Here is a 26,982-nt window from a genome sequence, read left to right as displayed (position 1 = left end):
TGGGAAGAAGCAAGGGAGGTTATAGGAAGTTCCATTGAATTATACAAGAAAAGCACCCTCGGGAGGCTGTAACTTTGACTGGAGGAGCGGTAGGGTGAGGGCAATGCTTAATTTTTCTCTTATTAGCTGCTGGTTCTGCTCATTCCTTCAACCCTTCTTCCACGCGCCAGGGTTTCAAATGCATATTTTAGCCCTAAGCGTTCAGCTGGAGCCCTGCAGGGGCAAAAGCTGCCAGCGTAGGGGGCATGAAGGAACTGTGAGGAGAGGGTTAAGCAGCCCCTCCCCTGCTCTGCCTCCTGTTAGATGCTGCCCTTCATTTAATAATTCACCAAAGCCATTAAGAATTCATTGTGACTCATTTGGGTGCCATGCCACTGCTTGCCCCTGAGTTACAGTGGTTCTGTAACAAGTGTAACATGTAGCCTGCGTTCTCCCAACAGTCAATAAAAGTTATTAGCTGGCACAGGAGCTACATTATTTTAAAAAGTTAACCTCCTGAATGCCCCCTTTCTCCCACACACAGACAAAATCAGGGTAGTTATTTGCCCATGACAAATAGCAGGAAACAAGGAAACCAACCTTTTACTAACAATAATAGAATAGTAGTAATAATTAAAATATACAAAGTAAAAAGCAGTTTGTAGCTCTCCCAATCCTTGCCTGAGAAGCCTCAATGGCTTTCGGGTGGGGCTCTTGTTCGGATCTTAATTGATTCCTTCTGCTTTCTTCCCCTTGCATCCAAAACCACACTTTGGAACAGCCAGTTCTGTACCAGGGATCTGCTGCCTGCACGTTTCAGCGGGTGAAGAGGAGAGAGGGGCCGGGTGGGGTGGGGTGGGGGTGTAGAGAGAGCTTTATTGTGTTTCCTGACTCCTCCATTCTTCAAAGCTGTGCCTATTAACCTTCTCAGAGAGACAGAAATGTCCGAGTGCAATTATTGAGATCCATTTCTTATTACTCCTTTGGGTTGCATCCACGCTTACTAAGTTTTGCAAAATGTAGGTCTTTAATATGTTGTCCTCATTCTAAAAAAAAAATATTAATCCCATCATGGGAAGGGGACTCAGACCATAGCCAACGAGTCCCTTATTTTGACTCCCGTAGTTCCAGAGGGTCATTGATTATTCTCCATCTTCTGTGTGGTCCTGAAAACAGTTGTTTTGGCTTCTGAGAGTCCCAGCTCCTTATTAAAGCCAAGATTGCAGTTGGGTGTGAATGCATTCAGACCATTCTACCTGGAAGAATAACTGTTGGAGGAGACAGGCCCACCAGCATTAACTCGGGGCAGCTTTCTACTGCTGCAGCTTTTCATGTACCGGTATGTCTAGATTTCCTCCCCATCGTGATACCCTCATCTTTATCTCTCTTTATCTGGAGAGAAGAACAGAGAGCTGATGGAATACCATGCACTGCATATCATGAGATTTTGCTCCCATCTCACAGAGAAACTTCCTGAGACCTCTGCTGAGTTTTGAAAAAGTTTGCTTTTAAAAAGCTCCCAGCCCTCTTTGTTGTTTGGAAATGCTTGGAAGCACACCATGCAAAAGCCTGAAAGTGGTGTGAATGGACAGCAGCTGCTTTTGTGTCACATTTCTGCTACCTGCAGCAGATTTTCCCCATAATTAACGCGACACTGAATTTGGAGGTTGGCGCCTGTGTGCAGAAGCCTGGGAGAAGAAGCTCATCCTTCTGGGATGTTTTGGAGCCTGCAAGGAGCTGGGCCCGAGACTCACACTGTTGGCCAGCCCTTCCAGGTAATCGTGCCTCCAGCTGCTTATTTGTTTGAATGGCTCGTGGGTCTGTTCTGCTCAGGAGGCTTAATAGGATGGAGAGCCAGCATTGGTCTACTGCAGGCATCCCCCGGCCCTCCAGATGTTTTGGACTACAATTCCCATCTTCCCTGGCCACTGGTCCTGTTAGCTAGGGATCATGGGAGTCGTAGGCCAAAACATCTGGAGGGCCGCAGTTTAGAGATGCCTGGTCTACTGCAATGCGCTCTACTTGGGGCAACTTTTGAAGGTGACCCAGAAACTACAACTAATCCAGAATGTGGCAGCTAGACTGGTGACTGGGAGCGGCCACAAAGACCACATAACACCAGTCTTGAAAGACCTACATTGGCTCCCAGTACGTTTCCGAGGACAATTCATAGTGTTGGTGCTGACCTTTAAAGCCCTAAACGGCCTCGGTCCAGTATACCTGAAGGAGTGTCTCCACCCCCATCGTTCTGCCCGGACACTGAGGTTCAGTGCCGAGGGCCTTTTGGTGGTTCCCTCACTGTGAGAAGCCAAGTTACAAGGAACCAGGCCGAGGGCCTTCTCGGTAGTGGCGCCCGCCCCGTGGAACGCCCACCCACCAGATGTCAAAGCGTACAACTACTACCAGACTTTTAGGAGACATCTGAAGGCAGCCCTGTTTAGGGAAGCTTTTAATGTTTAATAGATTATTGTATTTTACTGTTTTGTTGGAAGCTGCCCAGAGTGGCTGGGGTATAAATATATTATTATTATTATTATTATTATTATTATTATTATTATTATTATTATTATGGATAACAGCTTTCCCCAACCTCACATGCACCTCCAAATGTTTTGGACCTCAACTCCCATTAGCCCCAGCCAGCATGACTGTCCTTGATGCGGTTGCTGGGAGTTGCAGTCCAAAACATCTGGCAGGGGACACACGTCCCCCAATCTCTTCTGTAATGGGAAAGCCTAGCCTACCTTGCAGGCTTGCGCTGGGAATTAATTGAGGAAGGGGGAGAACCATGAATGCCACCTTGAGCTCCATGGAGAAAAAGGTGGGATACAAAGGCAACTCATAATAATAGTACATTGTGGGTGCTGCCAAGCAGGACATGCTGGGGTCAATAGGTTGGTATCTTGGCACCTAGAACTAAAGAGGTACACTGCCTCTGGACAAGGAGGTTCCACTCATGGTGAATGGTGGCTTATCTACTTGGAGCAGAAGGTAGCCATTCCTAAGACAGTGTAGAGATGGAGGCTATGTAAGGAAAAATGCAGGAAGACCAGTTTTCACCCCCACCCCAATATCTGCATCCTTTCAAAGGCAACAGAACTGTTGTCTTTACGTATTTCAGAGCTTTTGCCATTCCTGCCCCAAACTGATGTGATTTATTTTCCCCCCATCTGTGGCGAACACAAGACGTTGCCTTATATGGAGTCAAACCAAGTGTCCAGCTAGCTCAGTAAGGGCCATGCTGACTCTCCAGGGGACCTCCCCAGCATTACCTGGGGTTTGAACCTGGGACTTCTTGCATTCTAAAAGCTTTATATAGGGGTTTACAGAGCTCTCCCTCCTTTGGGGATGATTTTCCCCTCTGTGTGACGCATGGGACAAGCATGCTTCCTTCCCACAGAAACGAACTCTGCTCTCTTGCTGGGTTTGAATGAGCCAATTGGCTGCGAGAGGCACCCTCACAGAAGTTTGAGCTCTCGGAGCATGTTGATGTTTCTTTCTTTCTTTTTCCACATTGGAAAGCTCTTAAGGAGCGGTCTGGCTCGTGCAGAGTTGTGCAGATGAACTGTCTCCTTTCTCCAAAGAGCCTGTGTCCACACCATACATGAAAAGCACCTTTAAAGCACCCAGCTTCCCCCAAATAATATTGACAACTGTACTTTGCTAAAGGTGCTGGCAGCTGCAGCTCTGTGAAGTGCAAACTACAGTTCCCAGGTTTCTTTGGAGGCAGCTTTAAATGTATGGTACTAGTTACAGGTGGGTAGCCGTGTTGGTCTGAAGTAGTCAAAACAAAAAATTTTTAAAAATCCTTCCAGTAGCACCTTAGAGACCAACTAAGTTTGTCATTGGTATGAGCGTTCGTGTGCATGCACACTTCTTCAGATATCTGTGAATCTTCTACCCCATTGTAAATTGGAAATGCTATCTCTGGACTTTCGGTCAGCTTTAACCCAGTGATTTCTGTTATCTCCTTAAACACCCTTTGCTAGAAAAATTGTACATACCATATTTATACCCCCACCACTTGCGAGCATAATTCCTGGTTTCCAGGCATCCCCTCCAACATAACACTGAATATTCCTTATTTATTTGATTTAATCTGACTGGTGTTAAATACCACCTCCAAATTAATTCATAATACTGTAATTTTCTTCTTATAGACAACTTTTTCAACGTACGATTCTCCCATATTTCTCCCCAGCTTTGACCACCTATGTGCCCTGTCGTCTCCTTTTCCCACACCTCTTTTAATTGATCTTCTTGATCATTTTTACTTATGTTTTATAAATTTCAATGGTTTCGCACCATACATTTAAAAGGGGAAACAGTGCTTTAAATGTATGGTGTGAATGTGACCTAACGGCAGGAGCAGGGTAGCCCAGGCACAGTTGTTTGCTTCAAGATCGAGGCCTTTGTCTCTACTCAGACGCACTTCTCAGCAGTTGAGGTCCTTTCAGGAGACAAGGGAGCGAGTGAGGAGAAGGCAGCAATGCTGTGTGTGTGTGTCTGTGTGAAATTGTTGGCTTCTAGCTATGTAAGGGGGGTGTTGTATATCCACAGTGGGCATGTTTCAATTGGCAGGATGTGAGTCAGAGCAACAGATTACCCTGCACATCTCTGAAGATTTGGTTGGGGATGAGGACTTGGCTCATTTTCTCGGAGAGGGGGGCAGGAGAAGGGGGTGGCAATGGCATGCCTGTGATTAGAGGGACAAAGTATAGAGCAGGCATAGGCAAACTCGGCCCTCCAGATGTTTTGGGACTACAACTCCCATCATCCCTGACCACTGGTCCTGTTAGCTAGGGGTGATGGGAGTTGTATCCCAAAACATCTGGAGGGCCAAGTTTGCCTATGCCTGGGATAGAGGCTCGGGTGGAGGCAGGGAGGGTGGAGGAAGAATTTTGCTTCCTCCCACTTTCTTTTGCCAAGTGCTTACTTCAACGCCCTTTTACCAACATACTCAAATAGAACACCCATGTATAAGAGCAGTATCTCCAGAGAACCAGCTGTTAGTTCTCTGTTGGGACTGGGATCCATTAAGCCACGTTGCTTGTAGGACTGAGCGCCACTTGAGCAGCTGATCTGACCACAGGTTTGTGTGGTTCATTCCATGTGTGTGTTGCTTGCTGTGTGAGGAGTCTCTGTTGACTTACAAAATAAGGGCTATGGGTGTTCCGCAGCTCCCACCTGCAAGCATAGGATTTGGCATCTCAAAAGCACCTTGACTTTTCTCCAAAGAGCAAGATTTATAGAATGTGGCTTTGCTCGAAAGCTTCTGAGTAAGTGGGAGATTCTAGGGCTGCATTCTCTGCTCCTCAACTCCCCGCCCATGACTAGATGGGCAGATTTTTGCAGAATGACCCGTGATGTTTGGGGCCAGCCTGAGACAAGACTGCATCCCTCTTCCACACCTACCTCATTCCTGTTACTGGCACTGGCAGATTGAAGCATAAGAACATAGGAGCTTGCTGGATCGGACCACTGGCCCATTTAGTCCAGGATTCTGATCCCACAGCGGCCAACCAGATGCAGGAGGACCTGAGCAAAAGAGCGCTGTTCCCCACTCCCTGCCTCATTCTGCCTAATTCTAGGACCAGCGCTGATGAATTCCATCCTTTGCATAATTTTTGCAGGTTGCGGAATTCTGCATTTTGATGGGGCAACCGGATGGTTCAAAGCTCTTGCTAATGCAGCAGCTCTTGTTAATGCAGCAGGCCAGAAAGTTCTTCTAATCTGCAAGGGAGCTGACAGTGCATCTCCCACCTGCCTGATGATGGGTGGAGGAGCTATCAGTCCTCAGATCTCAACCCCGACTGTGTTTATTTCAAAGCAGCTGCAGAGAGACTCTCTGATAGCAACTGGAGCCTCCTCCCCTTGCCCAGCTGCTTTGAAGTTTTAACAAACACACACACACACACACACACACACACACACACACACACACACACACACACAAACACACCCTGTTGGGAGATATGACCTCCTGCAATAACTTTGTTTCAGCACCCAGGAAGACTTTAAGACTTTTTTGTTCTCTGGCTGTGCTTTCTTCAACTTGGTGGAACCATGCTCTTGACAGTCAAGATTGAGCTGGCCTATTATGGAACTATGTGTACAAATACCTTTGCCTTGATCTGCTAAGATAAAAAAGGCCCTCCTCCAAGCATTCTTCTCCATTTTGCACAGCCTATGCTTCTGTCTTTCTCTCATCTGTAGCCTTCATGCCTCTTGCATTCAGTCTACCCAAATCCCAGCAGCAGGAGAAGGGTTTTTAAGTGACTTGTACATCTTGAGCTGTCCACCTGTCCCACGATTGCTGCATCTCTTTCTCCTCCTTCAATGGGTCCATTGTGTCAGCCGGAACAACCGGCTGCTTTCCCTCTTTCTCTTCTCCTTCGCAGCTGTGGCAACTTTGGAATGCACCAACTTGTGTCCTAGTGAGGGTTTCTGTGTCTCTGGTGGTAGCTCCAACCTTGGGAATCCAGGGGTGGAATCTCCTAGATAGGGGGTGGAACGTTGTGGGGAGTGGAGGGGACTCCACCAGGTGGGCAGAGCATGGCCAAGGTGGGTACCTCAGGGTGCAGCCCAGGTGATTCGCGAGGAAAGAGTGAATAGCAAAGCTCTCAAGCCAGGCAGAAAAAACTGAGTGCCCTCGTGGTTTCTCACTTTGCCTGGCAATTTTAGTCCTCCTGAGACATTGAGGAAGGAGGCAAGACCCTTGGAAGCACAGGTCAAAATCTTGACACCTGGCTAGATCACATTATTTGGGGGCTGTGGAGGTTCCCTGACTGAAGCTCAACTGAGACTGCTTCTAGTATTGCCCAGTTTCACATGAGAGGCATGTGCCCTAGCTATGGAGGGGGTAGCCATGTTGTTGTTTTTTGCCCTGGGTGAAGCCTCCGGAGAGGTGCCGTTGAGTCTCCCAGCGTGTGTGCAAATGTGCATGGTGTGTGTGTGCCAAAGTGGGTCTTTGACCCTGGTGAAATAAAGCCCAGTTTTACTCCCCAATGGACACACAGCTGTGCAACCCCCCGTCACCCTGTGTTCTTCCCATACTACAAGGATAGCGAACCTTGGACCCAGGTGACAAATGTGGCCTCCAGCCTTTTTATCTGGCCCTCGGGATTCTCCCTCGGCCATATACCCTCCTGAACCACAGCCCCCACTTTGCGACCGGAATGATTACACCCGATTTCAATGGGTCATTGAACTCTGACACTGCATCTTGCTTGTTTGGGCGGAGGAGGAAAGAGAAGTGCCTGTGAAAGTGTGTAATAAAACCTAGCCTACTGTTCAAATTCACATCGGTTGCTCCACCTGCTTTTGCCTCTGGCCCCACCCACTCACATGTGGCCCCTGGAAGGTTGCAATTAAGGGAACATGGCCTTAGAACAGGCATCGCCAAACTGCGGCCCTCCCGATGTTTTGGCCTACAACTCCCATGATCCCTAGCTAACAGGACCAGTGGTCAGGGATGGTGGGAATTGTAGTCCAAAACATCTGGAGGGCCGAAGTTTGGGGATGCCTGCCTTAGAACGTGTCTGATTCAGTGCTCTTTTTCAAAAAGCTTTGAGCTGGTATACATTTCAAAAAGGCAATGATAAAAAGGCAGCGACTTCTCCCTGGAAAGGAGGGGATTGCTTTCTCTGGCCTCAGCCGCTTATTTCCTCCCATGTGGTCATGAGCCAAAGCGGCCGCCGGCCTGGACATGTGATCCGACACCCATGAATGCCACTTTGGGGAGTGGCTCTCTTGGCAGCGAAGCTGGGGAACCGGGCTGCCTACCCAGCAGCAAAGCTCTATGCTGCCACATTGGGCCAGCTGCCAATCTGGCTTGGTTGTGTCTGAAACTGTTGCTCTGTGCATCCACATTTTGTTTTGCACCAAGGATTGGGAGGGGAGGGGGAAGGGACTCAGATTTGGTACTGAAAGGAGACTTGGCCGAATGCATGCAAACTCAGAATGCATGCAGTTAGTGCATGGCATGGACAACCTATAGCCTTCTGAACGTTGCTAGACTCCGACTTTTCATAATCCTTGACTGCTGTCCATGCTATCTGGGTATGGTTGGTGTTGGAATCCGAAACAACCCAATAGCCACAAAGCTGAGACAGTGCAGGGGAAGCAAAACACAACCCCTGGAGTTCCCTTCCCTTCTCTTCTCTTCTCTCCTCTCTCTCTCTCTCTCTCTCTCTCTCTCTCTCTCTCTCTCTCTCTCTCTCTCTCTCTCTCTGCCTGGGAGTTCAAGTCCAACAATACCTGGAGGGCTGCAGCTCCCCCATCCCTGAGCTAACCTCTTTTGTTAGGTACATGCAATACAGCTGTTTATAGCTAACTACATCAATTACACTGGCGTGTGGATAAGAGGGAAAGAGCTACATGAGCCCCAAAGCTTTTCCTTGCAATCGGTGGCTATGTTCTCCCTCACTTTGGGAAGCAGTGTTGTTGTGCTTGTGGATGTCCCATTGGGGACACCTGGTTGGCCACAGAGAACAGGGTGCAGGACTAGATTGGGCCCCCTTTGGCCTGATCCAGCAGCCAGTTCTTCTTAAGCCACAGTTGCTGAGCCATGTGCGCCAGGAGGGAATTGCCCTTTGGCCCCTGGCTTTGAGTGTGTGGAGTCTTCCCAAGATCTTTCTGAAAGTTTAGACTTCCTTGCAGATTAGACCTTGACTCTTGTGTGGGCTGAGCCAGTTGCTTTGTCTACCCAGACCATCCTTAGCTATCTTGGGGGATGCTTAAGAGGTGTGTACTATTTTTACAAGTGCTTTCTGCCTTGCCCCCACCCTCTGTCTCCTGCAGCTTGATGTAATAGTCAACACACATGAGTAAGGCTGCATGTTTTGATAGCTGATTTATCCAAAGTTATAAGTGAGTGTGATCCCATTTTTATAATTGTATTAGGATAAAATAATTGTATTAGGAGAATTGTATTGTATTAGGAGAAAAAATACAAAACTTACTATCAAATATCTTGTCCCTTTTTGTGTCCAAACTAAGACTTTGGTCTAAATTCAATAAAACATACTGAGTAATAAAGAAGAAGAAATAGAAAAGCGCTTAAGAGAGAAAATAAAATTCAGAAGGTAGGGGGACTTCCCATTCTTCATCTGTCCACTATATATAAACAATATTCACTTCATCCACTCCAATATAACACCCATATCGTTTTTAGATACTGAGGGCAAACTTTATTCATAAGAAACTGCCTTCTACTGACTCAGACCATTGGGCCATCTAGCTGAGTATTGCCTACACGGACTGGCAGCTGCACTCCAGCTGGCAATGCCAGAGATTGAGCCGGGGACCTTTTGCAAACAAAGTATGCAGTCCACTACTGAACAATCGGTTGAGGGGCACATTAAGAATGTCCTATCCTCCTGGCACAAAGAGGTAACTTAGACGACGTTTGCACCATACATTTAACGTGCTATGCTACCATTTAAAACAGTTAGGGCTCCCCCCCCCATAAAAAATTATAATACTGAGGAGTATAGCTTTTTATGGGTGCAGAGAGTTGTTGTCCCCCTCCCAGAGCTGCAATTCCCAGAGTTCCCTGGGAAGAGGGATGGATTGTTAAACCACTCTAGGAATTGTATCTCTGCAAGAGTGATAACAACTCTGAACACCATTAACAAATTACACTTCCCAGGATTTTGTTGGGAGAAGCAATGACTGTTTAAAGTGATAGAGAGCTTTAAATGTATGGTGCAAATGTAGCCTTAAAAAGGATGAAATTGTCTCACTTCCTTTAATACCTAGAAAGCACCTGCGTTTGGGTTTTTGCTAACAAGCACATTTATGGAAATGGAATTGATCTGATTGGGAAAGAGTCGGGTAAAACAATTCAGTTAGAAATGTCCTTGTTAAGCCCCATGATTGTCAGATGTAGGCTATGTGGGCAAGAGGGAGGAAGGTGTCCTTTCTGGCATGGTGGGTATTAATAGAACCAGTAAAAACATATTGTGAAGAACCGGCAATGGACCAACGTGGGGGAACGCAGCCAGGTTAGTCTGCTCTCGCCTATCTCTTGAGCATGTGCCAGAGCTTTGTGCCAACCGGCAAGAAAACTGCTCTGTTTACAGTGTCCTGCAGAAGGCTGGCCCCGAATTCTCGCAATGTGGCAAAGTGCCCGCCACACCCTGGGGACAGCCCCCTTCCAGGCAAGAGGCTCCCACACACTGGGTGCCGTGCCAGCTGCAAATGGTGGCATGCCTTGGCATGGAAAGGGGTCGCCCACAAGGCTGAGGAAGAAAGGGCCAGCAAGGTGACCTTTCTGACTTGAGCGAGAGCCAGCTCTTTTTGCGGCAAGATCAAGGAACCAGCATTGTGCTGCTGAAAATATTTTCCACGCCTCTCACTTTTCCTGAGAAGTTGGATGTTTGGTTGTCATGTGGGCAGGAGCTATTTATGCAGCGCCCTTGCGAGAGGATAATCACCTGAGTCACGTGACATTTTCACAACGCAGTGTTTAAGCATGTGCAGAGTGTTCTCGGAACGTCACCATATTTTCTTAGAAATGCTGTGGTGGTGTTAGGTCTCCCTGCTGCCTTCCAAAAGAGATAGGAGGGCAATAAAACAATAACATTGGCCACGACAGTTTTACGTGAAAATGAGAAAAAAGAAACCTGGGTCCATCCACCTCTGCCTTCAATGGTGGTCAGGCAGATTCTTCTTTAATACTTTCATGCTGGGCATGAAGACAATGGTTTGCCCACATTTTATATCCTCAGCATCTATATTCTGAACGCCTGTTATTCAGAGGTAAACGGCTCTTGAACATGGAGGTTTAGTTAATGGCTAATGGATGCCTGTCAACCTTCTCTCCTTCATGAATTTTCCTAACCCTGTTCAAAATTTATGCCCAGCATTTCTGGCAGCTGCCCATATGGCAATTCTGGGCACATGGCTCTTCCTATTTCTGACCCAGGCAGCAGAGCAGTGGTCTTTCCAGTCCTCAGTGCCACGTCAATCAATCCCACTGCAGCCAACTTCTCCCCCTTTTAAAGGGGTGGTGACTCATTCATCCCAAAACCTAGCCAAAAGCTGCCTTCTGTTGCAGCTGCCAGGCTTTTTTCTCTGCTTGCAAAGCTCCCCCAGCTCCCTCTGCCTCATGCAAAACAGAACCAGCGCTCTCCTTGGCCTGCACTGTAAATAATTACCCAGGGTTTCTATCTGCAAGCCAAAATAATAAAAAGCTATCTTCTGTTGTGCCTGGGCCGGTTGAGGCTGATCTGTTCAAACAGAGGCCTCACAATACCTCCTATTATATCTTGGAGCAGAATAGATTTCAGCTGCTGGGAGGGTGGATTCAAAAGCCTTACCCAGCCTGGCGGAGCTTTCGGGATCCTTTGAACTGTGCCATTGAGCGGAGGTGTGGAAAGGAGGGTTCACATTACAGGCTGGTGTGTACTACACCTTACTGAGTCAGGCAGTAAGTCAGGAGATGCCAGCAGGAAGTAACCTGGAATTTTCTGCATGCAGTGCGTGCCCTCTGTGGCTCTTCTCCAATAGCACATGAGCCTGTATATACTAGGCTTAAATTGTAGCATTGGTTCATCTAACACAGTATTCTCACCTCCAGCCTCTCTCAGCCCTCTTGTTATTCTGGACTGCTAATCAGCCCTAGCCAGCATTGGACTCCAGGCCCTGACAGCTGGCCTGGCCTAGCCTAGTAGTCTAGAGAACATCTGGATGGCACCAGGCTGAATGAGGCTGGTCTACTCTGTCGTTCAGACAGAAGGGGCACCCCAGCTCTGCCATATGCAAACTTTGTAGGTGCCACAGCTGCATGCAAAGTGTATGGCTCTGCTTGTGAGATATGGTGCCTGTGCAAATATTAGTAAGCAAATATTCTGCCCATAAAGTTCAATATTTATTGTACTTTGTTTCGGCTTTGTTTTGAATATTCAGGTTGCTGAGCTTGTTTGTGTGTGTGTGTTTGCAGAAAGTGGGATTTGTTTTATTTTGGCTAGGGAGTGGGAAAATCCATGGGTAGGTCTATCAATTTACTAACGCCGTAAAAATTACCAATAGCTATTATATGCAAGAGCTTGGAACCTTTGTTGAAAGGCAGTCTGCCATGCCATGATTGAGAGCACCCCAGAAGGAATCTGGCTTCAGGATGCTGGGAGAGGTGGGACTTCTTTGCACTGTTCTAGCAAGGTGGAATTTACATTATTAGGAGTGTCAGTGGCACGGCTGGTAAGAGATGTGGAGTGTAAAAATGTGACTTGAGGCGACAGGGTTTGGTAGCCAGGGGAAGTGGCTTGGATGTTGGTTTCTGCAATGTGTGTCAGATATTGTACTTTGATGGCTCACTTAAGGAACATTTGTGAAGCTGGCAGCATGCACACGTAAGTTGACAGCAACCTACTGCCTTGATTGCTCCCATATACCCATGTTAGTGACTTGGAGGAGCCAACCTTTTAAAAAGCCTCTTTGTTGGGTCACTTGGACGCAAGTGATGCTGAGTGCCTGCTCCCAGGTCTTTGCACTGTGCTGACCTAGATTCCCTCTGTTTAGTACCATCAGCCTCAGCAAGCGCATATGTATGATGGGAGTTGCAGCCCAAGACAACTGTGCTAGCTCAGGACTCATAGGAATCGCTGTCCAAAACATCTGGAGGGCACCAGGTGAGCAAAGGCTGCGTCACCCTCCTCAGCCAGAGAGCCTTTCATTGACTTCTGGGCAGGAATTATTCCAGGCCTACAACTTGGGATACTGGCTCTGAAGAATATGCCGAACCTCTCCAGCTTGCAGGGGCCATTTTGGATGCAAGGCTTTTGCGAAACCTGAGCTGGCACCCCGAAGTTGTGTGGAGGCTCTCTTGCACATCCAGGATATCCCGGATTCCACTGGGAAAGTTCTGAAAGTGGCAGGGTTGGCAATGTGAGGGACGGGGCATGTGTACACAGGCTGTGAGCCATGTGAATTGTGGGCAGGTTGGCAAGCAGGGACAGCTGCCGTTTCCTCCCTGTTTTGGCAAGGGCGTTGGGAAGTTACCGGTGACTTTGCTAGTAAGGAAAGTGTGTGTGTGTGTGTGTGGTGGCAGGGCGGGGCCAGAGCCCAAGGCCTTCGTCTCTCACCAAGTGGCACACGCACTCCAGCCTGCTGATTTTCATTTGCTTCCTTTGAAGCCATCCCACTGGTGAACAGAGAACCCCATTGATCTCATGGCATCTTGGAAGACTGAGGGGGGTGGGATGGCGGGGGGGCATGTCCCGAGATGACGTCTGACCCAGATAAGCTAGGAAGGAAGCTGGAATTGTGCAAGGGTTCTGCACAGTAGCAGAAATGGCGCTCCCTGGCTTCAACCTGAAGAAGTCTGCACTCATTACAACAGATGGGGAGCAGCCAAGCAGGGATCTTCAGTTGCATTTGAATGGGCTTTTCCCAAGGGCATGTCTGTAGGGGGCTTTCCCCACTTCCTATGGGCAGTATGCACCCACTCCCAAACTTACTTGATGCCTGACGCGAGATCCTTTTGTCACAACAACCCTGTGAGGGAAGGTTTGGCTGTAAAGGAGTACCTGCCCCAAGGCCACCTTGTGAGGGATTTTTCATGTCATCAAGGGCGTACCCACCATGCGGCAAGTTAGGGCAGCTGCCCTACTCTAGAAGCAGGGCTGGTGGGCAGAGGCGGAGCACAGCCCGGCGGAGCGCGAGTTCGCCATTCCCGCCGCGCCGCACCCTCCCTCCAGCTCCCCGGCGCGCCCTCAGGCAAGGCCAAGCGCGGCGGGGAACCAGGGAGCGCGGCGCAGTGGGCGGGAACGCCGAACTCGCGCTCCGCTGGGCTGGGCTCCGCCTCCGCCCACCAGCCCTGCTGCTAGGGAGGGGCACAGCCCGGCGGAGCGCGAGTTCGCCGTTCCCGCCCGCCGCGCTGCGCCCTCCCTCCAGCTCCCCGTCGCGCCCTCTGGCAAGGCCAAGCGCGGCGGGGAACCAGAGAGCGCGGCGCAGCGGGCGGGAACGCTGAACTCGCGCTCCGCTGGGCTGGGCTCCGCCTCCGCCCACCAGCCCTGCTTCTAGGGAGGGGCACAGCCCGGCGGAGCGCGAGTTCGCCGTTCCCGCCCACTTTGTGGCCCCTCCCCTTGCCCCCCCCTAGTTTTGATCCTGGGTACGCCCATGCATGTCATCATTTTCTAAATAAACAACAAGCAATTTGGTGGGTACTTTGTTACACAGGAGCTCGCCCTCTCTACTTATCCCTTTTGAGCTTCCTGGATCAAAAGGCACCTGGCTCTGGGTCTCAAGTGTCAAACAGGCTGTGCCATACGCGGTTCGCTACATTAAACTCGCAGAAAGCCCCCAACTTTTGCGTAGAACCAGACTTGCATGAGGCTGCCTTCCAGCAAGTGTGGGGCAGCCCTCCAGACGTTGTGGGGGTTCCAAGTTCCCATCAGCCCCCGGGGCCGCATAACTCACGGTCAGGGACGGCGGGAGTTGCAATGCAACAGGTCCCCCCATCCCTGCACCCAGATGATTTTACGTAGGCACGCGCGCTGTGAGCGGCGGCCGGGGCCTTTCGCATCCAACTGCGGTTTCGGAGGCTTGTCGCTGCGGCCGCGCGGGTTTGGGGCGCCTTTCGAACCGGAAAAGGCGCGACCGCCCGGCGCCTCGAGGGAGCGGGCGCAGCGGCAAGCTTCGCTTCGCGGTGCCTCTTTGCGCTGTGGGGCTGGGGAGGCCTGCGGGCCTCCTTCGGCGTTGGCGTTTGGGCTGGCTGGCTGGTTTACTCAGCCGAAAGGAATGTCCCTCGCCTGCCTCCCAGCAGTTGCGTTTTTCGTGCTGGCACCACCTAGGATTCCCGCGACGCAAAGCTGCTCAACTTTCTCTCTCTCTTACACAAAAAGCAGAGAGAGATCACTCGGCCTCGTTTTCTTGTGTGTGTAAAAGAAATAAAAACTCAAAACTGGCATTTCACTCAGACGGCTCGCGGCCTCCCAATGTCTGCTAAATGGCCAAGGTTGGTGCGCGCAAGAGGCCGGCCGTCCCTTTGAGTCATTTCTTCCCGAGGCGTCATTGCGCGGGGGCCGGAGAGCGCCTCGAATCCCGTTTCCCTTCCCGGCCCCGCTCGCGCCATCTGCGGCGTTGCTAGGGCCAGGCTGGCCCAAACAGCAGCAGCAGCAGCAGCAGGAGGAGGCCCTCGGCTTCCATTTGCGGACGAAGCGGCGGGGATGACTCAGCCCCGCCGGGTGGGGCCGGAACAGAGGCGTTGGCAGGGGAGCGGGAGGCGGGGAGACGATCGCAGCCAAGACTTCGCTTATTGTTCCTTTCCCTCCCTCAATGTACTATTTAATATCGCGTTTCCTGTGTTTGATAAATTGAAGCAAGCCGCAGCTGCACGGATTGCTTGCGCATTTTGTTACAGTAACACCAAAGATTACACTCAGATTATAATGTATATACTGTGTACACGCCTCGTAGTTTTCAGCAAAAGAGCAGGGAATTATCATTCTTTAACCCTGGCGCTTCAGGTGTCTCCTCTCACCCTCTAAATGGATTCAGCGTGATCCGCAGGATTCGTATAAGAGTCTAGTATTCTTTATATATATTTTTTGACGGGGCGGGGAAATTGAGACTTTTGCAAATGTGAGGAGGGGCACCCTTTAAAGATGAGAAACAACAGACAAAGCAGCTCAGTTACTTGCATGAGTATACTGTATTGGCTTGTGTTGCAGGACAACAATCTAGTTTAGTGTATCCACCAACTGCTGTGTCTGCATGAAAATGGCATGCTACTAAAACATCATGTCAATAGTCTGCAGACCTCCCTTATTCCCTTTTCTGGTTTGAAAGCAAACCATGGCAAGTTGTCAAAATACAGGCAGTGTTCTGTTGCAGCACAGGTAGAGGCATCCGAGGTTAAAATGCTTCCTAAAGAGACGTGTAGAACTTTTAAAAGTTGCTCTGCTTTGGCACTGCAAAAACCCATTTAAATTTGGGTTTGTTTCCTGCTGTGACCTGGGTACAGGACCCCTCTTTGACTGTGCTTTTGATCAGCTGAAGATGAAGCTTCTATCTGTGCTGCTATATTTGTGAGGGCTTGCTTGTTTGTTGCACTTCAGATATTTGAATTTAGCCCCCGCCTTTTTAAACTTCCGCCTAATTCTCCACTCCCAACTCCTTAATCTTCAATGAAAACGGCAGGAATCTTTTGCTTCCCTTTCTTTCTTGAGGGTTTGCAGCCATCCCCAAACTTCGGCTCTCCAGATGTTTTGGACTACAATTCCCATCTTCCCCAACCGCTGGTCCTGTTAGCTAGGGATCATGGGAGTTGTAGGCAAAAACATCTGGAGGGCCGCAGTTTGAGGGTGCCTGGTTCAGGGGCTCCACATGCAATCAGAATGCTCAGAAATCTGGAAGGTGAGAGCCGCAAATCCCCTCTTGACATTTTTCTGGGGCCTTTTGGGTGTGGCCCTCGCTGTACCATGGGCAGCAAACATCTTTTCTTGCCTTGCAATAGGGCCACGCCCTCAATCCTGAATCCTGTCCAGCTGGCTCCGACAGAAAGCTGGTGGCGTTTGCTCACGTTTCTGTCCCACGTGGCACATCCCTGGTGGCTTGGCAATGGTGCCGTTGATACTGAAAAAGAATGGGTGAGTCAGAGCCACTTGGATGGGCCTGGGTCGCAAGCAACCGCTTCTCTCCAGAAACAACAGGATCTCCCGTGCCCTGTCCCTTTCCTGCTTTTGATGGGATTCTTTTCCAGAGACACCACCAGGGATGTCAAAAGCCCAAACTCTGCCAGCTCTCCTTCCCCTTTGATTCAATTTTATGTGCTAGTTCCTGGCAAGTGTTTTGTTCCAATCCATGCATCCCCCCCCCGTCATATCTCTGCCGTGCCAAAAAAAGTGTTTGCTCATGGAGCAACTTGCGCCAGAAGGCACTGTGGTCCCCCTGCAGCAAAAGTTAGCAGAACCTAGTGCCAGATTGGCACTCCTGTGTAACATCTGACTTCCTGGGACAGAAACAACAACAGCAACCATCATTCATAAAGCATTGAAAATTTTCTAAGCACTGGACAAAGATTGAAAACCAAGACAGTTTCTGCCACGCATGAACAATCCAATAGATGTGAACAACACAAAAGGAAAAAGAATGTAGAGGGAAGAGGGGAGGGAAGCAAATTCAGGTACCGGTTATTACACGGTTACATAGCTGACCAAATGGAATGGCTGCTGAGGATATTTAGGAGAGGAGAAATCAAAGGACGCTTGATTTCAGCTGATTCTACTGGAAGGGGCTTTGCTGGGGGTTGTCGGCTCAAGGATTGATGTTGAAGGGCATGAGTCCAAATGATTGTCTAGTTGGAGGGCTACTTTGGGAAGGGAGATGGTGGAGTCAGCCAGAGCATCTCTCTAATATTATTATTATTATTATTATTAAATTATTTATTTATACCCTGCCCTCCCCAGTCAAAACCGGGCTCAGGGCGGCTCACACCAATAAAATTACAATAAAACATAAAAAGCAATTGATTAAAATACAGATTAAAAAACAGTATTAAAATTTAAAATGCAGCCTGATTTTAAGTAGTCCATAAATCCAAGCCATGAGGGAGGAAAACACAGGGGTCAGACTAAGTCCAACCCAAAGGCCAGGCGGAACAGCTCTGTCTTGCAGGCCCTGCGGAAAGATGACAAGTCCCGCAGGGCCCTGGTCTTCTGTGAAAGAGCGTTCCACCAAGTTAGGGCCAATACTGAAAAGGCCCTGGCCCTAGTAGAGGCCAATCTAGCCACCTTATGGCTCGGGATCTCCAGAATATTGTTGTTTGTGGACCTTAAGGTCCTCCGCAGGGCATACCAGGAGAGGCGGTCCCGTCTGCCTGCCAGTGAGTTCCCCATCTTCACACCTGCTGTTCCTTCTGCCCCCACCTCCTGATGGCACTATCCGTGGGCCTGATCTGGCTCAATGGCTGTATGGTTGCTGATCCTTCCTCTGTGTTGCAGCAAAGGAGGTGCAGCTAGAATGAAGCAAAGGGCAAGGTGGATGAGGGCTCTCTGCCAAGAGCTTTGCTAGGAAGCTGAGCCTCGGAAGGCACTGTGCTAACTGGTCAATTGGTTTTTGGCAGAAGGTGACGGGAAGGAAGCTCACTGATTGTTTGATATTAAGCTTGGATGGTCAGTTTGTTGCCAGCTTTATAAACTTAGCCAGGAAGGGAAATCTCCCCAACTCAAGAAGAACTCGAAATAGAAACTAGTAGTTTCTCCGCCCCCCTCCCCGCCTTTACGATTTGCCTCATGATTAGGAAACGAATGATTGCAATCTCTGTGGCTAAGCTGGGGAGATGCTGTTTCCCTTTTCAGGTCTTGAGGGGAATCCACCTGTTCTGGTGTAGCCACACAAAAGGAAAATGGCTGATTTTTTACTTGTGCTGGAAATGCTTTCGAAGAAATAGAACTGGGATGGGGGAAACACATCTTTTGAAAGGCAAGCAGTCTAGTTTCGGTGTTGAGACTGGGAGCAGTTGATAGCTGCCGATTTAGGAGAGAAGCCTAATAATGAGGATAGAAATGCCTCTTGCCTTTTGCAAAATAGAGCCTAAGGTTCTCTGGCCCAGGCAAAATACCTATGTGCTATGAAAACAGAGCCTGCCATGCTCAGTAGAATCTTGTCTGTGCAAAAAGTCTCGATTTCCTCTGCTGATAAGCAGTGCCTGGTGGCCTTTTGCAACCTGGTTTGTCAGCTTCCTTCATTTCTTTGCCTCCCCCCCCCCCAAAGCCAAGCTTGAATGTTGGAGGGGAGCATTCCTCTAGAACTGCTGTTCATGCCTTATTTGTCCTAGACGCTGCACTGGAATGTTACTTACTACTAAGAGGAGGAAAATAAACAGACGGAAGTGAACTGTTGAGAGCGATGTTATTTTATTTAACTTCTTTAATTTCACTTTTCTTCTTGCTAGTAATGCTGTTGTCTTGAACTTTTGCTCATAAAGTTTAGCTTCAAGGCCGTAACAAGAAATCACATAATACAACAGACCGCAGATTGTCTGTAAAAGCAATTGTAAAATAATTGTGTATGAACTTGCATTCAAATCGGGAGCCACCGTGTCTCTGGGATTTCCCTTGGCTCCCTCTACGTTTTCTGACATGTGACAAGATACATCACCCAGCAAAAACAAATGATGGGGTGGGTATTCTGTCGTCTTGGCTCCTGCCACCATGCTTTTAAGAGATATCCAGTTTAAAAATCTTAAAAGTGCTACATTTGTATTATTTTAATTCCCTCCTTCTTAAAAAAAAAGTCATTTTTTAAAGCATTGAAAAACTCTTTCGGGGGGGGGGGGTTGTTGTGCTGTTTCCAGCTAAACAGTGCTGTTCGAAGCTGGCTTCTGCTGGTAAAATTCAGAAAGCTGGTTTCTGTGGAAGGCAGTCCAGGAGAGAAGTTTGTCTGCCCAGACAAAAGTATACAGGGATGTGGACTCCAGAAATAGGCTCTCCAAACTATGCTTGTATTTCATTATGTACTGTATAGAATTGTTTGACAAGCTCCCCTCCCCAGATCGGACAAGCAGTCTAGTTTGAAGTGAGCAAAATTTTACATATCTGTGACTGTGGCTCAGTAGAACAGTGCACACAATAGGAGTTTCTGGCTCAGCATTTGCTCAGGATTAGGAAAGGCTCCTGGGGAATCCGCTCTTTGTTATTGCAGTAAACAGGGCTGGGCTTGGTGAGACTGACTCACCTGCCCATGAACGAACCTCACCAGCTCTGCATTTCCACTATTAGCTAGACTAGGCTCCATAGCTTGGAGAGCCCATCCTGTGCGCCCTCAAATCCCTCAGGTATCCGCTTCCCAAACGGTAAGGGTAACTTACCGGACCCCTTCCTGGGAGCCCAGTTCCAGCCAGTCAATGATGAGGGGTGAGCAAATCTGCCCATTTCAATTTTATTTATGCATTTTAAAAAGATTTATATGCTGCCCTTCATTCGAGGATCACAGGGCTGTTTACAATATTAAAAGCACAAAAATACACACCGTAGTAACAAACAAAACAATAACAACATACACACCCCAAGTGTAAAAGGCTATAGATTAATTAGCCAAAGGCCTGGGAGACCAGGAATCTTTTTGCCTGGAGCCTAAAGGGATGTAACAAGGGTGCAAGGTGAATCTTCCTGGGGAGAGTATTCCACAAATGGGGAGCCACCACAGAAAAGGCCTGTTCTCATACTGCCATCCTCCAGACCACTTGTGGAGGCTGCACACAAACAAGGGCGTAGGAGAATGATCACAGAGGTGGGTGATCAAAGGTGTTATATACTCAAACCATCTTAATCCTGCCTTTTAAAATCAGGAATGTGTGTTAGATTTTTCTGTACTCTGTTTCATGTTGGCCTTAATGCATGGTGTTTATTTGTTGTTGCAAGTCGGGTTAGGTTGCCTTGGTGTGTTTTTTTTTTAAAAAAAACCGCACTGTGCACATTCTCTGAGTGACCTGTGAATCCCCATAGCCTGTTGCCCTGTCAACCAAACGTTGGAGATGAGCTCAGTTGTGGCATTTGATCGGCTAAGAGGGACTCCCTTGTTCATAACATTCCAGCCAGGCAGGGTGGTTCCGTCTGCAGCTCTGACTTTCCTAGTTTGTTTTCCCCCCCCCCCAAATCATCTGTTTGGTGGGTGATGCTTTTTGAAGCAGCTGTGTTTCTGTCTCGTGGTCTTCCATCTTCCTTGGCAGGGGATGGGGGGAAAAGAAAATAAAGCAAAATATAATGGAATGTAAGCGAGTAATGGAAACTTGGATCTGAGCTGACGACCAACGTTTGGATTTTCTCTTGCCTCAGCCTTATTTATAGCTTTCTTCGTCTCCCTCCTTTATTTAGGTTATATATATAACCTAAATAAAAAGATCTTGAGGCCCAGTTTTCCCTCTTCTTGGAGTAGGAGTTTTCTTTATCTGGTATGCAATGGTTCCTGTGAAATTATTTGCTGGCCTTTTTAATTAGATATATAAATCTCCCTTCACACCATCTCCTATTACATTTTCTTTTCCTTCAAGATGTTTCAACACCCCCAGTTACCCTCACAACAACCGTGAGAGGCAAGCCAGGCTGACAGGTGTTGATCAGTCCACAAGGTCTACTAGGGAGCTTTGCAGCTTAGCATCACCCATCTCTCCCTCTTAGGCCACCTGCAACAGGTTGGTGTAAAAACTTTCCTGCAGTGCTTTCCCAAAGATGCTCAGGTTGTGGTGAGCTCCCAGCCAGTCAAGGAGACACAAAATCTCCCTGTTTAGAACTGGGGAACATGAAAAGCTCTGTCAAAGCCATCCCTGTGTTTAAGGGCTGTCAGCCAACCAGATTATCTGCTAATACGCCCCTTGATTGATTAAATTTGCATACAGTGGTACCTTGGTTCTCAAACTTAATCCATTCCGGAAGTCCGTTCCAAAACCAAAGCATTCCAAAACCAAGGCACACTTTCCCATAGAAAGTAATGCAAAGTGGATTAATCTGTTCCAGACTTTTAAAAACAACCCCTAAAACAGCAATTTGACATGAATTTTACTATCTAACAATACCATTGATCCATAAAATGAAAGCAATAAGCAATGTACTGCAGTCACTCACACAATCAATCAATCAATCAATCAATAACAAAACAAAAAGAGCCGCAAAAACAAAAATGCAAAATAAATAGCAAAAACACAGGCCTCAGCGTAATACTCAAATCAGAAGCGTAACACTCAAAACGGAGCACGTTCGGCTTCCAAAAAAAAGTTTTCAAACAGGAGCACTTCCGGGTTTGCAGTGTTTAGGTTCCAAGTTGTTTGAGTACCAAGGCATACACACATTAATCTCTTTTTAAAGGCAGTTAAGAAAACGTGACATTTAATATGTAAGGGGCTACACCTCTGTTAGGACGGAAGTCCTCCTTTTGTCTCATATTTTTCTCCCCTTTATCTGTGACAGTAACATACCCGAACCAAAGTAGTCATGGAAAACTAACCTGTGCCTTCAACTTCTGAAATGGACCTTGGTAGATTAATCAACAAAACCCTTAGTGGATTAATCTAAAACAGTGTTATACATAATTCTAAACACACTTGCTACAGGATAGGGTCACAGTGGCCCACATCAGCCTTCACAATGTTTTGGACTGCAAAAGTTGTAACCTGGGCATCTGGTTGCAGAACGCTTGTCTGTGCCGCATTGCACGTCTCCCAGTTTCCTCCCTTCCTGGAGGGGGGGGGGGGGAGAGGCTAAGTGGAGACATGAGGAGAGTTTATAAAACTACGCTTGTTGTGGCAAAAGTGGATAGAAAGAACTTCTCATAATTGGTTGTTTTAGTGAAACTGAGGTTCAGGTGCAGAAAACGGAATTTTCTGGAAATGTGATGCCTGCTGGCTCACAGCGCCTTCAAAGAGGGACTAGGCAACTTCACAGAGGCGGGAGACAGTGTTATTGATTGATGTTGTTTCTTTTAGAACCTCCAAGTCCAGAGGCAGTCTAGATGTGGATAGCAGTTGCTAAGGGTGAGCAGCAGAGACAGGTTGCTGGCTCCATACCTTTGTTGAAGGTCTTCCTTAAGGGCAGGCATAGGCAAACTGGGTCCTCCAGATGTTTTTGGGACTACAACTCCCACCATCATCCCTAGCTAACAGGACCAGTGGTCAGGGATGATGGGAATTGTAGTCTCAAAACATCTGGAGCGCCAAGTTTGCCTATACCTGCTTAAGAGCATCTGACAAGCTACTGTTTGAAACAGGATGCTTGACCTAGATGGCTCTGTGTCCCAACCCAGCAAAGCCCAGTGTGTCTTGTCGATCTTGCCGCTTAAGAACTTTGCGTTGCATTTTCTGCATTATATTATGAAATCGTACTCATTGCAGACTGACTTACAAAGAAAACAGATGAACCATTTTATTACTTTTGTAATGATTCTGTCATTTGCCATTTTTATAATAACAAATTGTCGCGGCTTTTTTTTTTTTTTTTGTACCTTGGTCCTTGAAGAAGAAAAAGCCTCTCTCCAGTCTGGGTTAACAGCTGTGCCTTCTTCTCTCCCCCGTTTTAGGAACACCAAGAAGGAAGGGGAGCTGCTGACCGCCCAAGCCCGCCTGAAGGACGTCGAGGCCTTGCTGAACTCCAAGGAAGCAGCACTCACCACTGCCTTGGGAGAGAATCGCAACTTGGAGAATGAGCTCCGTGATCTGCGGGGGCAACTGGCCAAGGTGAGGACCACCAGCTCAGCAGTCTCCTTTGGAGCTGCCTTCAAAGCAACCCACTTTTTACTGATAATTCATGCACACACACCCCAGCAGTTGACCCCCTTAGGAAAGGCTACCATTGTGAGGTGGGTGCTGCTGAGGTCAGCTCCCCTCTTTATCTTGTTTTCCTGTTTCTCTGCAGTGGACCTTAATTTATCCATGGGGTGGGAGGTGGGGACTTGTGAAGTTCACCCTAGATCAGGCATGGCCAAACTTGGCCCTCCAGCTGTTTTGGGACTACAGTTCCCATCATCCCTGACCACTGGTCCTGTTAGCAAGGGATGATGGGAGTTGTAGTCCCCAAACAGCTGGAGGGCAAAGTTTGACCATGCCTGCCCTTGATGGTGTAATCTTTAAGAATGTGAAAGACCTCTGCTGGCTCAGACCATAATGCTGTCTGGGCCAGCTTTCTGTTCGAGCAGCTGCCGGTCGGTTTGCCTCTTAGCGTACTCACATATGGCCTGAAGGGTGACTGTTGGTTGCCTGTCATTTGACTCCAGCATCTGACAATCAGGATAGACTGCCTTGGGTCTTGGAGGTTCCACTTGGCTTTCATGGTTAACCGCTGCAGATAGATCTTCTGCTCTTCCACGAGTTCATACTAACCTTTTAAAAAGAAAGCAATCTCACCTGGCCAATTGCGTTGTGCTTTCTTTGGTCTGCCAGCCCGTTCTATTGGGTGACCTACAGCTCTTCTGTTATGGGAGAGGGAGGAGGAAGCTGGCTCCCTCTCCCCACCCCATAGTGAATTTATAAACCCCTGCCTTCGTCAACCCTAGTCCATAAATGTCCCGGAACCTTTTTGGGGGAGGGGGGGAGTGGGAAGCTCTAGAGTTTAGGACATCTATCCCATGAAGATTTAAAACAGCCAGGCGATGGCAGCACAGCCTGCCATCTGGGCAAGGCAGTCCTTTAAACCCAACAATAACTCTTGGATTTTAAAGCAGATTCATGTCTGCAGGTGAAAGCATATGGGGTAGACCTTCTGGCTGTTGGTACTACTTCAGACTGTAGTGGGGGCAGGAGGATATGTGGTGAAGCACCCTTCGCAGTGCTCACACAAAGCTGTTATTCACCCCCTCCCATCTGGAAAGCTTCACTTCCAAGGAGGACTGTACCACATGTCTTTTCTGTATGCTAGGAAGCTGCTTTCAGCAGAAGCTTCTGAGTGCAATAGACGGCCTGGCTTTGCAGAGGGCAGCTTCACCTGTGACCCATGAGAGTGCCAAGCCGGGGCTGGCCCCTATTCTTGGGCTGGTTTTTGGAATGCCAGCAAAGTGGAAATGCATCTAGGTGCTCCCAGAGATTTCCCAGCCCATCTGAGAGACAGTGCTTGGGGGAAACGGCAGTCCCTGGCCCAGCCACGGCTTCAGTCTGCCCCCAGTATAATTTATTCATTTCACAAAATGCATATACCGCTTGATTGTAAGGGAAAACCTCAAAGCAGTTTGCAAAAAGAATGAAACAATAAAGTTGCTATTAAAAACAGCTTTTTAAAATGTTAGAATAAAGTCAAAGAGGGAACTAAAAACCATATTGAAACACAGATCAACGTACTACAAATCTGGACAGGCTTGCTGGAACAAAAACAATTTTAGCGGGCATTGAAAAGAGTACACACTAAAAGATTGATTTCTTACAAATGTGGAATGAGTATTATGTGGCATCTGTAACAGGGCCAGTTCCATGGATTCAAGCGCTCAGGTGGGCATATATAAAGGCCGCCACCTTCCATCCCATTGACATGCTTCTCCCGTTCTCTTTTTTTCATCCCACCCTGTCTCCCTGCCAATCCACCCACAGCTGGAAGCTGCTTTGGCTGAGGCCAAGAAGCAACTTCAGGACGAGATGCTGCGACGGGTGGATGCGGAGAACAGACTGCAGACCCTGAGGGAGGAGCTCGAGTTCCAGAAGAACATCTATGGAGAGGTGAGTGGGGCGGCCTGCAAAAAACGGCACAGCAGCACATACCCTCACCCAACCCCCTGGGCTTGCCCACAGTTCCTGTCCCTGCATTGTAAGGCTGAAGGTTGTTTGGGGAAACCCAGAAAAAAGACCCGAGCACAAGAACCCCCTCTCTCTGCCCCTGCCTGCCAGCCATGAATAGCCTTTGTCCCCCATGACTCTTCTTACCGCCTTCTCCTGCAGGAGCTTCGCGAGAGCAAACGCCGCCACGAGACCCGCCTGGTGGAGATTGACAATGGGCGCCAGCGGGAGTTCGAGAACAAGCTGGCCGACGCCCTGCATGATCTGAGGTCACAGCACGAAATGCAAGTCAGGCTGTACAAGGAAGAGCTGGAGAAGACTTATGGCTCCAAGGTACCACCCTGGCCTTAAACTCCTTACCTTTTGCCGGAGAGATGGAGCCTTTTCTACATTACTTTTGGTGCCAACTTCTTTGTTTATTTCCTCCGGTTTGCACCGCAGTGGCAGCCTGCTCCTAAGAGATTGTGGAGCTATTCAAGACTTTAACTCAGGGCTGGCACACCCGTGAGGCAGTCGCCTCAGGTGGCAGACTGGGCCTCCACCCCCACCCCCCACGGCTGCCACCCACCTCCACCCGCCTGCTCCTCTCCAGCCTCCTGGGGGCAGGGGAGGGGGTTAGGAGAAGGCAGCATGAGAGCATTGTCTGTCTCACCTCAAGTGGCAAAACATCCTGGGCCAGCCTTGCGTTCCCTTTTACACATATTATCTCTCCACCCAACCAGCCCCAACTAAAAAGCTAGAATTAAAGTCCAGGAGTTAACACTATTTCTCATTTAGGTCCTGTTTGGTGTAGGAAATGTGAGGAGTTCAAGTTTTTGAAGTACAGGCAGTGACCCCATTTGTGTGGGGGCTACATTACACACTCTGTGTGTCTGCTTGCTCTGCCCTGCTCTGCCTCTGCCACCTTCCTGGCTGCAGCAGTGCGCACATGCATGGTTGCACGCCAGTTGGTCACTGCCTGCATTCAAAGGACTGCTCTTCCAATGGTCCTGGGTTGTTGTTGTTGTTTAGTCGTTTAGTCGTGTCCGACTCTTCGTGACCCCATGGACCATAGCACGCCAGGCACTCCTGTCTTGCACTGCCTCCCGCAGTTTGGTCAAACTCATGTTCGTAGCTTCGAGAACACTGTCCAACCATCTTGTCCTCTGTCGTCCCCTTCTCCTAGTGCCCTCAATCTTTCCCAACATCAGGGTCTTTTCCAAGGATTCTTCTCTTCTCATGAGGTGGTCCTGGGTGGTTCTCCCCATTTCGCAGGCTGGGTGTGAGGGCTGCGAGGGAATGGATGGCAGCAGCCCTGTAGTAGTGTAGTCTACGGATAGTCGCGTGTGTTGGATACGGCACTGAAGTTGAGAGAAGAGTGGTTTGCAACAACCTTGCATTGTGGTCTATGCACATAGGGCCATATCTAATACATTATCATAGCCACTACAGTGGTGCCTCACTAGACAAATTTAATTCGTTCCATGGGTCTTTTCTTATAACGAAAAATTCGTCTAGCGAATCCCATAGGAATGCACTGAATTTTTTTTTGAATTTTTTTTTTTGCCCATAGGAATGCAATAATTGAATTTCAATGCATTCCTATGGGAAACCGCGGTTCGCTAGACGAATTTTTCGTAAAACGAATTTGTCTAGCGAGGCAACCTCCGCTCGAAAAATCCTTTCGTTAAGCAGAAATTTCGTTAAGCAGGGAATTCGTTAAGCGAGGCACCACTGTATTTCTCTCTCTCTCTGTCTCTGTCTTGTACAACAATCAGGGCTGTTAAATATTGTTTTGAAACACTGCAATGAAATACTGCTCCCAGATA

The 26,982-nt window shown here is 48.4% G+C and overlaps 1 protein-coding gene across 2 annotated transcripts in view; it reads left to right on the top strand.

Moving 5' to 3' along the window:
• LMNA (lamin A/C) overlaps window positions 1–26,982 on the top strand; it is a 46,254-nt gene that overhangs the window by 9,624 nt on the left and 9,648 nt on the right. For both annotated transcript variants that reach the window (XM_035097758.2, XM_035097759.2), the window contains exons 2-4: window positions 22,996–23,152; window positions 24,992–25,117; window positions 25,337–25,507. In XM_035097758.2, the coding sequence (XP_034953649.1) occupies window positions 22,996–23,152; window positions 24,992–25,117; window positions 25,337–25,507 (454 nt within the window). The remainder of the gene's footprint in view (window positions 1–22,995; window positions 23,153–24,991; window positions 25,118–25,336; window positions 25,508–26,982) is intronic.

Source organism: Zootoca vivipara, chromosome 17 (assembly GCF_963506605.1).
Source record: "Zootoca vivipara chromosome 17, rZooViv1.1, whole genome shotgun sequence".
NCBI lineage: Eukaryota > Metazoa > Chordata > Lepidosauria > Squamata > Lacertidae > Zootoca > Zootoca vivipara.
Note: the sequence above shows the minus strand (reverse complement) of the source record. Positions and strands in the feature narration are given on the sequence as shown.